This window comes from Artemia sp. Qi Xiang Cuo, chromosome 16 (assembly GCF_049724085.1).
Source record: "Artemia sp. Qi Xiang Cuo chromosome 16, ASM4972408v1, whole genome shotgun sequence".
NCBI classification, from domain to species: domain Eukaryota; kingdom Metazoa; phylum Arthropoda; class Branchiopoda; order Anostraca; family Artemiidae; genus Artemia; species Artemia sp. Qi Xiang Cuo.
The window spans coordinates 3,257,924-3,273,116 of NC_142809.1; the positions used below are offsets into that span (position 1 = coordinate 3,257,924).

At 37.6% G+C, this 15,193-nt stretch overlaps 1 protein-coding gene across 1 annotated transcript in view; it reads left to right on the plus strand.

Moving 5' to 3' along the window:
• Window positions 1–299: 299 nt before the first annotated feature.
• LOC148942485 (uncharacterized) overlaps window positions 300–15,193 on the plus strand; it is a 139,257-nt gene continuing 124,363 nt past the window's right edge. Inside the window, exon 1 of the mRNA XM_089102018.1 lies at window positions 300–852. Coding sequence (XP_088958144.1) covers window positions 349–852 — 504 coding nt within the window. The 5' untranslated portion in view covers window positions 300–348. The remainder of the gene's footprint in view (window positions 853–15,193) is intronic.

Sequence of the window (15,193 nt, forward strand, 5' to 3'; positions counted from 1 at the left end):
ATCGGAAAGAGAGCATTAGCTATTCTTCTTTTTTCTGTCCTGATTTAGACATTTCGCTGGACAGACCACATACACCAAACTACGCCACTGACTGCACAATTAACCTATTAAATAATTAGGTATTTCAAATTCATCTTAGTAATTTTTTTCTAAGAACAAAGTTATCATCTTATTAGGGATTACCATTGTCAAGGATATTTTAAGAGATGATATAAGAACGACTGGTTTGCGAGATAAGATGTTACCTTGATAAAACTTTATCTTGTTGTTCTAAATTGATAATAGTTTTATTTTCTATGCAATAATAATCGCAACATTCCCGAAACACATTGTTTAATTTAGTGTTTGATGATGCATTACACAATTTTTTTCTTCCTTGTTTTTGTACATTCACACCCAGTTTATGAAGATTATGAAGATGGTTCCTTACGATCTTCCCCCATACCGCCAGTAATCGATGTATTGGAGTCATTTGATAACGGCCCAGGGGAATATTTTACTACCAACACAGACATTGACCTGTATAAGGGATATTGGAGTTGGCAACCAGAGAGTGAAACTGTCGAAGTACGACAGGGAGTCCTTACTGCTCAAAAGCGCTTCTCTGAACCAAGTGGTGAAGCCCACTTACACACCGTCAATAGCTATGATTTTACAACTGTCTCCTATGTAACTGCTGAGATTAATGGTTTTAAGCAGGGATCACCTAGTCTTTTTGTTACTTATGTTGATGACGAAAATAATCATGCTGATCCTGGCTTTGAGCAGGAAGTTGTGTTTCCGATTTCTGAAATATGGCTAAGAAATAAAGCTACTGTGATCGCAACCAACCTGGACCCAAGTTATGGAAAGGTATGTTTTAAAATCTTAGATTGGTTTTTCCTAGTTTGTGTGGTTTTTTTGAAAGAGGATATGTCACAATTCTTTGTACATAGTAATATTTTGTTAGGAGATGATTGTACTTCTTCTTGAGGTTTCTTATTTAAATTTAATTTGAATTTACAGGTCTCAAAAGGGCTAACTCAAATAAGAGAGGGCAATTTCAAAACCTGACATTGTGATCCATGGATAAGAATATGACCCCTTTCGTCATTGGAAGGTATTATTCCTGTCCTTCCGAAGTCTAAGTGAGGCATGAACCATGTCTAAATCGGGTTTTCGCTATGGATATAGAGAAAAGTGTTTTTTTTCACACTTCTCCTCCTCCTCCCATCCCCGAAAACAAATAAAACATTGCCTTTGACATTCTTCATTTAATACATGGCTTGCTGAAATACTTGACTTACTTTGACGTATGTCTCCTGCCGGGCGCTGCTTGGCGTAGAGGGTGACGTCTGCCTCCTCCATCCACTTCGGTCCATGGCAAGCGTTTGCACATCGCTCAACCTGATATTTGCCATCGTCAGGAGCTCGGACAGGCTGTCAGACCATTGACAAATACGAATTATTTGCTCATGATTATTTGCTCAAATACGAAGTGGATTAATTCTATAGAAGAAACATCTGAAAAAGGTGAGGAAAAAGACATAGTAGGGTTTTATTACTTTATGCTAAATTTTCAATTACCTGGTGTACGCATTTTATGTGTGGTTGTGCTCGTGGTTAGGCATGAAGAATGTGTTGGTGCATATAAATCCAGAATTTTTTCTTCTACAGCTAAGTGTTAATGATGAAGCTCTGATTGGCTGGTATTAGATACATCATTTAAAAGAAAGTTATTCTTACGGAAGTAATAAGCGAAGTTGAAACCTAAAAACTAACAAAATTGTTGCTTCGCAGATTGTGCAGGATTTACAAAACTAGCTCAAATAAACTGACTCATGGTATATATCAAAGAGTAATTTATAAGGGCCTTAATAGTCTTTCATAGGCTATTAAATTTATAAACTTTTGCAAACAAGCATAGTTCTTCAAAAACTCAAGCATGCTCAGTTTTCGGTGAAGCGAGAGTTTTACAGTTCTACAAATATGTGAAAACATCCCCCGTTCCTTTATCTGAGCTAGTTTTGCAATTAATCCTGCACAGCCGGAGAAGCAATGATTTTTGGTTGTTTCAAGTTTCAACTTCACTGCTTACTTCCGTAAAAAACTTCGTGTTATTTAAATTAACTTTAGCTTTTTCTTTTTTGTTGTTGTTGATCTTTGTCTAATTTAAGCAATGAAACTAAAGAATTCAACATGATTTTTTGTTAAATAGGGTCTTAAACATTCGTCCTGCTGTCTACCCCCCTTAAACTTTCCCATTGACATGTTCAACTTCCTCACATTGACAAAGATTCCTAGGTGTGCGTCTAATACTACAAACCACAACTACTACTACCGCTTGTACTATCACTAATTAGAACTACTACTAAGATTGTGACTGCAACTGTGACGACTTGCGACTGCTTGTGACTGCAACTGACAACTTCTTATGTGATTAATACTACTTACAACTGTGACTGCAACAAATTGTAACTTTGACTACATGAAACTGCAACTGCTCGTCACTGCGAATGCTACTATTTGTGACTGTAAATACTTGTGACTGCTACTGTGACTACTTGCGACTTTGACTACCTGTAACTGCAACTATGACTACTTACGACTGTAACTACTTGCGACTAAAATTAGCTACTACTTCAACTACTGATGTGATTAAAATTAATCGCGACTGTGATTGCGGCTACTAACGACTTTGACTTCGACTAATTGTTACTATGACCGACACTACTTGCGACTGCGACTGCAACTGTTTCCAACTGAGAACGCAAATACTACTGCGACTGCAAATGCTACCGCTACTTTAACTGTTGCTAATGCTACTGCTACTACTACAACTATTGAACGAAATCAAAAGATTTCAAATGTAATCTTATTATTAAAATGGCATAGATAGAATATCTCAGGAACGGAAGAGAACTGCTTCCAACTGAGAAGGTAAATACTACTGGGACTGCAAATGCTACCGCTCATTCTCCTGCTACTAATGCTACTGCTGCTATTACAACTATTGAAAGAAATAAAAATAGTTCGAATGCATTTTTGTTATCAAAATGGCATAGATGGAATATCTCAGGAACCAAAGAGAACTGCTTCCAACTGAGACCACAAATACTACTGCGACTGCAAATACTACCACTACTTCTACTGCTATTGATGCTACTGCTACTACTATTTAACGAAACGAAAAGAGTTCGAATGCATTCTTGTTGTCAAAATGACATATATGGAATATCTCAGGAAACAGAAGAGAGCTGTTTCCAACTGAGAACGCAAATACTACTGTGACTGCAAATGCTACCGATACTTCTACTGCTGCTGATGCTACTGCTACTGCTACAACTATTGAACGAAACCAAAAAACTTCAAATGCATTCTTTTTATCAAAACGACGTAGATCAAATAACTCAGGAACGGAAGAGAGTTCTGTGTTGAAACCTTCAGGGAAAGCTGAAAGGGATGTAAAAGTAAATCAAAATATACAGTATGTATCCAGATTGTCAGCTAAGTGCACTACGCCGAACTTTTTTGGGCAAGTTATTTTCTTTAATACAATATGTGCATTCAAGGTTATCAGGAAGGCGTACCTGTAATATCTAAAAAACGGCATATGGTACTAAGTCAAATTTTTCAAGACACGGTGGGAGGATGTTGAGCTTAAGCTACAGAAATCTGCCGTATCTGCAATATCTCAGGAATGGTTAAGGGTATTAAGTTGAAAATTTCTAAGGGTCTTAGGTTATGTACTCCGTCATTTCACTCTCCTTTTGGCAAATATTTATCTTCTGGCATAAAATAAGAAGAATTGCCACTTTGCTTTCGCACGTCTCTCTGTTACTGAAAAGAGCCCTAGATATTGCTACTCACTTTCAACAGAGCCTATTCCCAATGTCCTACGACCATTGGTTCGATATTATCACCCCTGGAAAGAAAAAAAGGGGAAGGGGTTACACCAGTTCTTTTACAACAAAGGGATTTTCTGTTGTTCAAATTTGGAGCTTGTAAGCCTCCCGTTAAGGCTTTTTGACAGTGCTAATTCTAATGGCGCATTTTTTTTATTTTGATCTACCACCATTTTGATGGCTTTCAAGCTCTTTTTCGAAGTCCCCAAAAATTCCTTCCCGAAATAAAACTGCAACTATTAAATATAATAACTTTCATTCCTAAATTACCTTTAAGTGAAACAATTATTCATTATACAGTTTTTTCTTTCAAGATGTGAATAGTGTGATATACAATACTCCTACGATTACACCCTTATTGGGACATTAAATCTTAACAATACTACAGATGATACACCTGAGGCTTGTCTTAGTTGAATATCAGATGCACATAAGTTGAAAACCATAATTTTGTATAATGGCTCAGTGACATCATTTTTTCTATATAAACTGCGTGTTAACGTGTTAACACTAACAGTTTCGAAACAAATTTCAAATGAACAAGCGATTTTCAACTTTAAGTAATTTACAATTATATCAGCCTTACTTATTTCGTTTTTACTTTAAGTAATACCAAAATTCCCAATTTTCATAGATAAAAAATTGACGTTTAAAAAATCCGATAATCCATTTAAATCAATAAATTAGGCTAGACATTAGTTTTACATGCTAATGTTAAAGTAAATCAAGAAGACAGGCTAGACATTAGTTTTACATTAGTTTTACAAGATAATGCTGAAGTAAATCAATAAATTCGGCTAGACATTAGTTCTACAAGCTAATGTGTAGTTATATTAAATAAGAAAACCCAAAAGTTTTCTGTATAAATTTAGTCATACTTCTCTATAATAATTTGATGTTTAAAAAGTTATACAGAGAACTATATCATTTTCCATGTTTAAAGGGAACATAATATTTTTAATTATTTTCATTTTACGTTCTTGGCATCCCCCAGGCCATTCAGCGTGTCCCCAGGTGGTGGTAGGGGAACGCCCTACAGATATGTAGGGTACCTCTGTAGGAGGCACGGACCAAGGGGGACCTTATCCCTGGAGGTCCATCATAGAACCTGGGGCACCCTCACCCGGGATCATAAATACAGGTGGAGGAGGAAGAACACCCCTCGAATGTACATTTTGAGGAAGAATGCCTCAAAATGGCCCACTGGTATGTCCACAAGACCCATGAGTTTCAAATCTTCTCCCAGTAGTGGGTTAAACTGCATTGTGATGCAAAACATCATCGCGGAAGGATCCTCTATAGGAGGATATCTGCGTCAGGGCGTAAGATTCAGATCTATGGACAAAGGCCTCTGCAAAGGGCTGCTTTGGCCCTTTATTGGTACCTGCAAGACTAGGGACCTTGCGGCTAGCTCTATTCCCACTTGAGGAGTGGTGCCCCACGAGGAAATTATAGCCTAGTAAACGACACAGCATTCGCACGGGATTCTGACTGATGGACAATTCTTCTGGGCTTGGTATGTTTTGACCGGCGTCATGGGACTGAAAAACCTCTTCCTAGCTAATTTATCTATTATAAGCTGCCTCCCCGTAGTAGCATAATATTTGTAGGTATGAATACATAATGAGTCGGAGGTAATAAGCTTAAGATTGTCTGTGCAGGATTTCGACTTTTGTTGATAGAAGAGCATCGCCAAGTGCTGAAAATCATATTGTGACCAAGATGGGCCCAAGATTGCACAAAGCCTCCATTCATGAAAGTCCCACGAGCTTCTTGCTGTCTGATTCTAAGCCGGCTTAAGCACTTCGGTGTTGACTTGAGAAGATATGTGATCCCCTTCCTACACTGGTATCTGGGATCATTGCTTTTCCTGAGGCGAAAATAATTTCAATGATTTAAAAAACATGAAAATAGGAACTTGGAATGTTACGACGTTAAAAAATATCGTATCGACATTTGACTGATGGATTCAGTCGATTCGAACTGGATTTATTAGGGGTTTCAGAAACTCCCAGGGGTACTAAGCATGAAATTAGGTGATATATAGCTTGTTTACTTAGGCAGGAAGGATGGGGTAAATAGACAGGGAGTAGGGCTCATGATGAATAAGGAAGCTACTAGGTCTTGTTTAGGCTAGGAAGGTATTAATACTAGAATACTAATTTCTCATTTTATGACTAAAAAGTTCAGGGTATCAGTTATAGTAGTATACGGCCCTGTAAAACCGACTGACGGAGATACTAGCGACTCAGAGGAATTTTACTTAAAGTTACTGGAGCAAATAGAGAGGGTCCCAGGTAGAGATATGATGTTATTACTGGGAGATTTTAACGCCCAGGTCGGTAGAAATAGGGATAGATGGTATCCTAGCCTAGGTAAATTCGGTGTAAGAAAAGAAAACAGTAATGGATACATACTTTTGCAATTTTGTAGGTATACATACATACATGCGTGTATGTAAAAACCAGTGGCCATATACACAAAACAAATAAACCAAAAACAATAAAGAAAGAAAAATAACACTCAACAAATTTAAACTAGAGCTTCTTTCTGCGCAATCAGACAATTATGTATAAAACAACCTAACACAATAATTAGGTCCCTCGAAGTAGTCCTCAAAACACCCGGTAGCAGCGGCACATCCCCATGAAAAAATTCATCCCTAAAATTTGCCAAACTTTGGCATCTACTCAGAAAATGGTCCATCCCATTCCCAAACTGCCCAGAGATCGGGCAGGCACGCCTACTTCCCGAGCCATCATTATCATAAGACTCCCAGTATCTTTTAGGCAGTGGTTTGCAATCTACCCGCCCCTGTAACCATTACTTAAGGGTTTTCCACGGTAGATTCAGCTTCAAATAAAACTCCTCCCCATGCACATCTTTAATCTGACTATAAGAATGCAGGCTACTAGACTTTTCCAGACCCGTTAGCCAAACCTGAATCTCTTGTTCGCGAAGGCGCGATGCAAACTTACCGCGAGAAAATCTTCAGGTTTACCTAGAGTTTTCTGCCCCTCATTCCATGCCCATTATAAGCCAGCATTATCCAACAGTGCTTTAACTTGTTTTGGCCATAACAATCTAGTTATAACCAATACGGTGTTTGGTCATAAGGAAAATACGAAACAAAACTAAAACAAAATCATCAGTACTAGAACTTTTGCTAATGACTACCTCTTTCGATACCAAATAGACTAATGCTACCTCAGGCTAAAAATTCCCAGTATGCTCAGAGCTTCACGTTTCGCATTGAATGGTGACAAAGAAAAATTTTTGAATTATGAAACCAGCATTAATGGGAATCGTATCAGGAATGTTTACGTGTATTGTGATGACAGTGAGGAATTAAATTCTTTTGGAGTGACCAAGAATTTCCATGGTCAAAAAGGTGGACGTGTGAGTGTGAGATCTCCAGAGATGATAATGCTCAAAGAGAATACAGGCCTGAAACTAATATTTGGCAATTAGGGTCAACTTCTTGCTACTACTGCTGGTAACACATTAGCCGTTGATAGACCTTATCACCATCTTTCTGTTTTTAACATTCAAAAGAAGACAAGATAAAGACAGGCGTACTCTTCTCTCAATATCATAAACCGTATCTTAATTATGTGCAAAAACTTTAATATACGTACAAATAATGTTGTAATTAACTAAAAAATCATAAATAAAATTATAATAGCATTAGCTTATAATATCACTAAGGAATATAAAGACAGCCTGTTGAATAGCAAAGTACCTGCAAATGTTACTAGTACCTTCGTAGCTTACCAAAAGATACACTCATTGAACACAATAAAACCAATGATGAAATATGTAATGAACTTGAAGGTGAAACCATATGAAAAGTCGCGTATGAACCCTAAAAGGAATAAGTGCCATGTCAAGAGAAAAAATAAAAATTATCTTATAGAACGAATTCGAAACGTTCAAATTTCTTTATGTCGACATTAAAAACATTTAATATAGTATGTACCATTATTCCAATAAACTCCGTCATTTAGATTGGTTATTCAAACTATTACCGTCATCTAGTATGCTATTTAATTACTTAGATTTAGGACTTTCCACGCCATCCAGTGTACAAGGTGGCAACGATGCCTCTTCACATTGACCTCTCCAGTGTATCCGGCTAAAGTTAATCAAGGCTTGTTCTCGGGACAATAATTTTGTCCCTCCAGTTGATTCCGAGAATCTGTCCAAAGCAATCATTTTCAAAACTTTGGATGCTTTTTCTTAGCAGTTTTGTCAGCGCCCAGCTTCCAGAACCACACACTAGTACGGACAGGACATCCTTCTCAGAACCTCAGTTTATTGAGTCTATATTGAGAACCCCAGTCTCAGCTTCAAACAGAAAGTAGTACTTCTTCAAACGTTTCTTAACTTATGAAAGGTGCTTACTGCGCAAGCAATAAGTTTGGCAACTTCATGCTCGGGGCTTCCATTGGTGCTCAATAGACTCCCAAGATATCTGAACCTCTCTACATCTTCAATTCTCTTTGCTTTAACTGTCAGTGGCTGAGCAGATAGTTTATTCACATTATTGCGCATGATTTTCGTCTTTTGCGTGCTTATTACTAAACCTATTCGTTCACCTATTTCGAGAGCTCAATTATGTTGTACTGAAGCTTCTCTCTTAAGTGAGATTAAATAAAAAAAAAAAACAAGTTTTTTTAACTGAAAGTAAGGAACGACGTTAAAACTTAAAACGAACAGAAATTATTCCTTATATGAAAGAGGCTGCCCCCTCCTCAACGCCTCGCTCTTTACGCTAAAGTTTTTTATTGTTTACAAAAATAGTTGTGAGAAATTCAAACTTTAGCGTAAAGAGCAAGGCGTTAAGGGGGGGGGGGCAGCCCCTTTCATATAAGGAATAATTTCTGTTCGTTTTAAGTTTTAACGTCGTTCCATACTTTCAGTTAAAGAAACTAATTTTTTTTTATTTAATTTTTGAACATTTTTGAATAAATGCAGGTTTTGATCTTGGCTCACCGTACATGCATAATAAAAAAAAATTGCATATTAATTTACTTTTATTTGGTTAACCCTTTCATGCCTGTGGTCACCCTACGGATACCCCTCGCCCCCTATTTTTTTCTCTCGACTCGACAAAATTACAACCGTGATTTCTTTTCCACTAGATAGCGCGTGCTTGGCTCTATCGCATTTGAATTTATTATCCCTAAAGGCTTTACCCGAGCGTTCGAGCGAGCGTCAAAGTTGAGACAAAACATAAAATGTCGAAAAAGAGGAAAGGTGCAGATTTTGACCTCGATGACCTGGACGTTTCTGGTAAGTTCAGAGCTTGATTATGATATTATTTTTTAGCTAAGAATGCGATCTTTCGAATGAGATATCACTAATCTAATTCTGAGCTGTAGTTTAGCCCCAAACAAGGTTGCTAACGATCGGTTACCAAATGGTCAGGTCAGGCATTCATTGCCAAACCACACCTAGGCAGATTTGTACAGCAAACGAGGCAGCAAGTCCTTTTTATGATCGGGAATAGGCACAATTCCTTTCTGTTCCTCATTTTTATTGGTAACAGTAAAGGTAAAAGAGCTATTTTGTGTGATGCCTCAAGCAAGTGTAGAGGCCAATGGCCTATTTTATTGCATTATATTATTATTATTAAGTGATGCACTTACCTTGAATTTCATTTCAGCTGGCCCAAGCAGAGCTCTGACTCCATGAGAGGCCATGGTCCTAAGCCCTTGTAAGAGAGACTGATCAAGGAAAGAAGTAGAAGAGCTACCAAGAAAATGACTGCAGAAGAAGCAGCAAGGCTTTTATTGATACCTGATTGAGATTCAGATCTCGATATCTCGTCCGACGACGACGACCCAAACTGGGCACCAGACAATCCAGATCAAGAATTTCAACCTCTACGTTCTCTCAACTGTTATGGCAATGAAGACAGAAGTGATGAAGAGGATATTGACCACACAGACGACATCCCTTCATCAATGCTTGGCAGGTTCGAATTAGACAATGGCGATGACACGGATCAATTTGATTTGCCTCTCCCGGGCTTGAATGACACAGCAGCGTCAAACAGTTCTTCAAGCACATCATTAGCACCAGTGGCAACTTCTTCTGCAATGCTGTCAGCAACAGTTATTGCACCTGCTGAACCCTTTGTCCATACAATAGCTAAGAAAAATGCTCCTTCCCAAGCAGTGGCCGGTCTAGTAACTTCAACTGATGCTCCTGAGGTCACGGCAAAACCAGCAGCAAAAAAGAAGGTAGCAAAGGAGGCAAAGCAATACAAGTGGATAAAAACGGAGCCCGAACCTCGAGATATTACCTGGAAGGGTTCTATGCCACACTATGACGAGGTACAAACGCCCCTTGATCTCTTCCGAATGTTTATCACAAAAGACATTATTTCAAACATTATGGACCAAACGAACCTGAATGCCATGAGAAAGAAGAATCTTGTTCTGAAACTTTCTCTTGAAGAGCTGCACAGATTTCTTGGAGTTCAAATGCTTTTGAGCATTCTCAAACTTCCGGCTATGAGAATATACTGGGAGAATGGAATACGATATTCCCCGGTGGCTGATACCATGAGCAGAGATAGGTTCATCAGCTTGAGATCTTTCTTCCACATTTGCGATGACACCTTAATGATACAGAAAGGGGAGGCTGGTCATGATAAACTGTTCAAGATCAGAAGACTATACGACGCATTCAGGGAGAATCTGAAAAAAATAGACCCTGAAGAGATCCAAAGTATTGACGAACAGATGATCCCGTTCAAAAGGAAGAATTGGATTTCGACAGTACTTTAAGGACAAGCCCCACTCGTGGGGTGTAAAGGTTTTTACGAGAGCTGGCATTAGCGGAATAGTGTATGACATAGAGATATATACAGAAAAAGGATCTGTTGAAATTTCTGAACTTGGCCAAGGCACTGACGTTGTCCTTCGGCTTGTAGAAAATCTGCCAAGGTTCATGAACTTCAAGCTGTTTTTTGATAACTTCTATGCTGTCATCGATCTCATTCTCAAGCTTCGGGTTGAATATGGCATCGAGTCATGTGGTACGATACGCAACAATAGAATGAGGGGCGCTGTTCTAGATACCGACGCCAACATGAAGAAGAATGGACGAGGGTCAGTGGACTTCCGTTTTGAAAGACATTCAGAAGTATCGGTAGTAAAATGGTATGACAAAAAAACCAGTCCATTTGACTTCGTCATACTGTGCAGTCACCCCAATTGATAAGTGTCAGAGATGGGATGGCACAACACGGAAATACGTCGAAGTTGATCGCCCCCGAATCGTCCGTGACTACAACAAATCAATGGGGGGTGTGGATCTTGCTGACATGTTCCTGGAGCTTTACAGGTCTGACATTCACTCGAAGAAATGGTATATGAGGATTGTGTACTACTTCTTTGCCATGGCTGTGAACAACGCCTGGCTGATACACCACCGAAAGTGTAAGCAGACCAATGTTCAGCATATGTCTCTACTGTACTTCAAAATGGACATTGCTCGTGGGTTGGTTCTTACTGGCGTATCTTAAAGTCCTCGAGTTGGAAGAGCATCCTTATTAGTGACGAAGCGCAATACGTCTACCTCGCGAGACGGGATGCCTTCGGAATCAATGAGGTTTGACCAGACCTCACATTTTCCAAAGACGACTGAAAAAGGAAGGTGGCACTTTGAGATGTGTATTAGGGGGGGAACGAGTTTAATCATGTGTTCAAAGTGCAAAGTTTGATTGTGTTCGAACTCAGATCACAACTGTTTCACAAATTTTCACCTAAAATAGTATCTGTATATACCTGACGTGACATTATGGTAACCATTCACAGTTTGGATTTGGAATGAAATAAATTTTTTTTTTTAAATAAATATGTTCTAGTTGAACCTCCAGGATTACTCTCTGCTATTTTCAGAATTTTTACGCAACTCCTTCTTGGTTCAGGTCTGAAAAGGTTAACTGGCTTTCTCGAAACTTGTTTAATTTTATTTACGAACGTTTTTATTAGTAATAAATATACGTAACTTACGTATTAACTTACGTAACGAACTTCTATAAACATATATTTTTAATACGTATATTAGGGGGTTCGCCCCCTAGATAATACCTTGCTCTTTAAGCGAAAGCTCGAATTTTGTTCCAATTCTTTAAAAATGACCACTTAATCACAAAGGCCGTTCATTAGAATAAATAGCTCTTATGAAAGTACTAAAAAATCTTTGGCTTAAAGAGTGAGGTATTGACTAGGGAGTTAACCCAATCATATATGTAATATTTTCTGTTCTTTTAAAGTTTTGATGTTGCTGCTGTTGCGGCTGAAAAAGTTGTTTTTATATATAATTTCTGTCTTTTTTTAAATAATGCTGGGAAGTCCGGCGCCCCCCTCATAGCAATGTCCCTTCCCCCATGAAAAATTGCTTCATAGAAAGATCCTCCCACAATACTCCTGACCAGCCCTCCCCCCCCCCCCTACCAGAAAAAAATCTCCCCTGAAAACGTCTGTATACTTCACAATAACCAATACTATATGTTAACATTGGGTAAAGTTCATAACTTTCAGCCCTCCTCCCGGGAACTTCGGGGTATTAAGTCATCCTAAAAGACATACTTATAATATTCTCGAACACGCTGAACAAAATGGCTATATCAAAATTTTGATCAGGTGACTTATGGAAAAAAATGAGCGTAGGTGGGGGCCTAGTTGCCCTCCATTTTTTTTGGTCACTTAAAAAGGGCACTAGAACTTTTAGTTTCCATTCCAATGAACCCTCCCACGATATTCTAGGACCACTGGGTCGATACAATCACCCCTGGGAAAAAAACAAACACAAAAAAAAAACAAATAAACACGCACCCGTGATCTTTCTTCTGGCAAAAATGCAAAATTCCATATTTTTGTAAATAGGAGCTTGAAACCTCTTCAGTAGGTCTCTCTGATACGCTTAATATGATGGTGTGATTTTCATTAAGGTTCTATAACTTTTAGGGGGTCTTTCCCCCTTTTTTCAAAAATCAGCCAAATTTTCTCAGGCGCGTAACTTTTGATGGGTATACTAAACTTGATAAACTTTTATATTTGAAATCAGCATTAAATCTAATTCTGTTGATGTATCTATTTGTATTAAAATACCGTTTTCTAGAGTTTCGGTTACCATTGAGCCGGGTCGCTCCTTACTTACAGTTCGTTACCACGAACTATTTGAAACGAGCGTTATATCGTCTGCGAAATCTGCATAAAACAAGGTCCGACTTTCATTGAACTGGATGCCACCCATGAAGTTGCACATTCGTAGGATGCAATCAATGAGCATTGTAAACAGTATTGGGGACAGAATGCATCCCTTTCAAACGCCTGAGTTGACTTTGAACCACTCAGTCAAGTCCCCATCATCAGTTCAAAAAGCACACATTTGTTCATCGTATGTCGCCATTATAATTCTGACAAATTTATCAGGGAAGCCAAATTAGCGGAATACTTTACGCGGTGAATCTCTATGGACTGAGTCGAAAGTCTAGTTTGTGGAAAACTGCATTACACCATATGAACAAACTGGGATTCTATGAGCGAGTGATTATACCATATAATAAAACAGGTACAGAACTGAGTACGGTTTAAGAAAACATCCAAGAAATATGCAATTTTTTCGGAGTTGAAGCACTGTAAGTATAGGGTAAAGTGACTAAGATAAAGTTCTAATTAAAAACTGTGACCCCAAAATTCCACTTTTAAATTTAGAAGATTTTAATTGTCCTAAATTTGAAGGGGCATATAAGATAAGACAAGATTTATTGCTGAAAAAGGGCAAAAGGGCCGAATTAGCACTTTAGCGTCAAATAAAACGAAAAAAGAACAACAAAACAAACAAACAAACAACAACAGAAAACTAAAAAAGGGTCAATGTAAAATACGTAAAAATATCAAAAACAAAAACAATTTAAACTCATAGAATTAGAAGGTCAATGTCAAATAAGCAAAAATGTCAAAAAATAGAGAATCCCTAAAATTAAAAAGGGGATTAGAAATTAAAACAAAAACACAAGTTAGTTAGTGACTAAAAAATTATAAACCTCCAAAATCAAAAAATGGACATTAAAATTAGAATTATGAGGTGAAAAGTGAATGAAAGGGGGGGGGGGGCTGAGGAGATATCATCATTCCAAAGACGAGGTTAGATTCTTCACGCAGTTTATATCAAGGGACATACCTGATCGTCATAAGTGCATACGACAAAGGGAACAAGGGAAAGGGAACAGGGAACACCTGTCTGTGGATGTTTAATAGTCAACTCTAAGTATTATTTTTATGTAACTATGTGTGTGTTTTTTTTAATACCCTTTTGAATATGTTTAAACCAAAACTATTTTTAAGATTAACCCATCTTTTTTTACATTTAGTAAAACCCTATTCTAGGTATACCCCTCCCTCTTCCATTAAGAGTCTGAGATAGATGAATATAAATTCAGTGTGTTTCAGTTTCTGGCTGTAGTTCTGCCTGTTTTAGTTGATGGATGAGTATAAAAACCTAATAAAAGCACTTTTGACTACAGCAAACACAGATAGTTGATAAATTCAGAGTGTTTTAATTGTTGGCTGAGTACCAAAAAATCGAAGCACTTTTGAGTGCAACAAACTTAGATACTTGATAAATTTCGAGTGTTTAACATGCTGACTGAGTACCAAAAAATCTAATTAAAGTACATTTGAGTATAAGAAACTCAACTAATTGATAAACTCAGAATGTTTTAGTTACATTCAATTTAGAAGAGTCTAAATGCCCCCAAATTTGAAGGAGCTGATCACTGTCCGGAAGATGAAGTTAAGCTCTTCACACACTAGATACCAAAGGACATATCTGACCATGATATGTGCATCCGACAAAGTAAAAAGTATGATTTATCATAGAATTTTCGTTTTGTGGATGTGTACTAGTGAACTTCAAGCAATAAACATCTTTAAGCTTAACCTGTCACTATTTTTTAGACCTATTACCAGAAGCAATCGCATTGATAGTTTTTAATCAAAAAGCTGTGATGGATGAAAATATTGAAACAAAAGTATTTTTTTTACTGCGATAGTAGCATCTATAAAGACAATTAACATGCTTTCACTAATTCTTATGAGTCTTTTGCAGTTAATTTAGAGTATTTTGATATTGCTCAATTTTAAATTTTTCAAGTATAAAATAGTGGAAGAAAGAGCGTCCTTACTACCCCACTAAAGCTTAAAAGCAAAACAATACTCTTGGAAGAGGAGGTAGAGAAAAGGATAACGAAAAGGAAAATAAAAGATCAAGAAATAAATCCTGCAGAA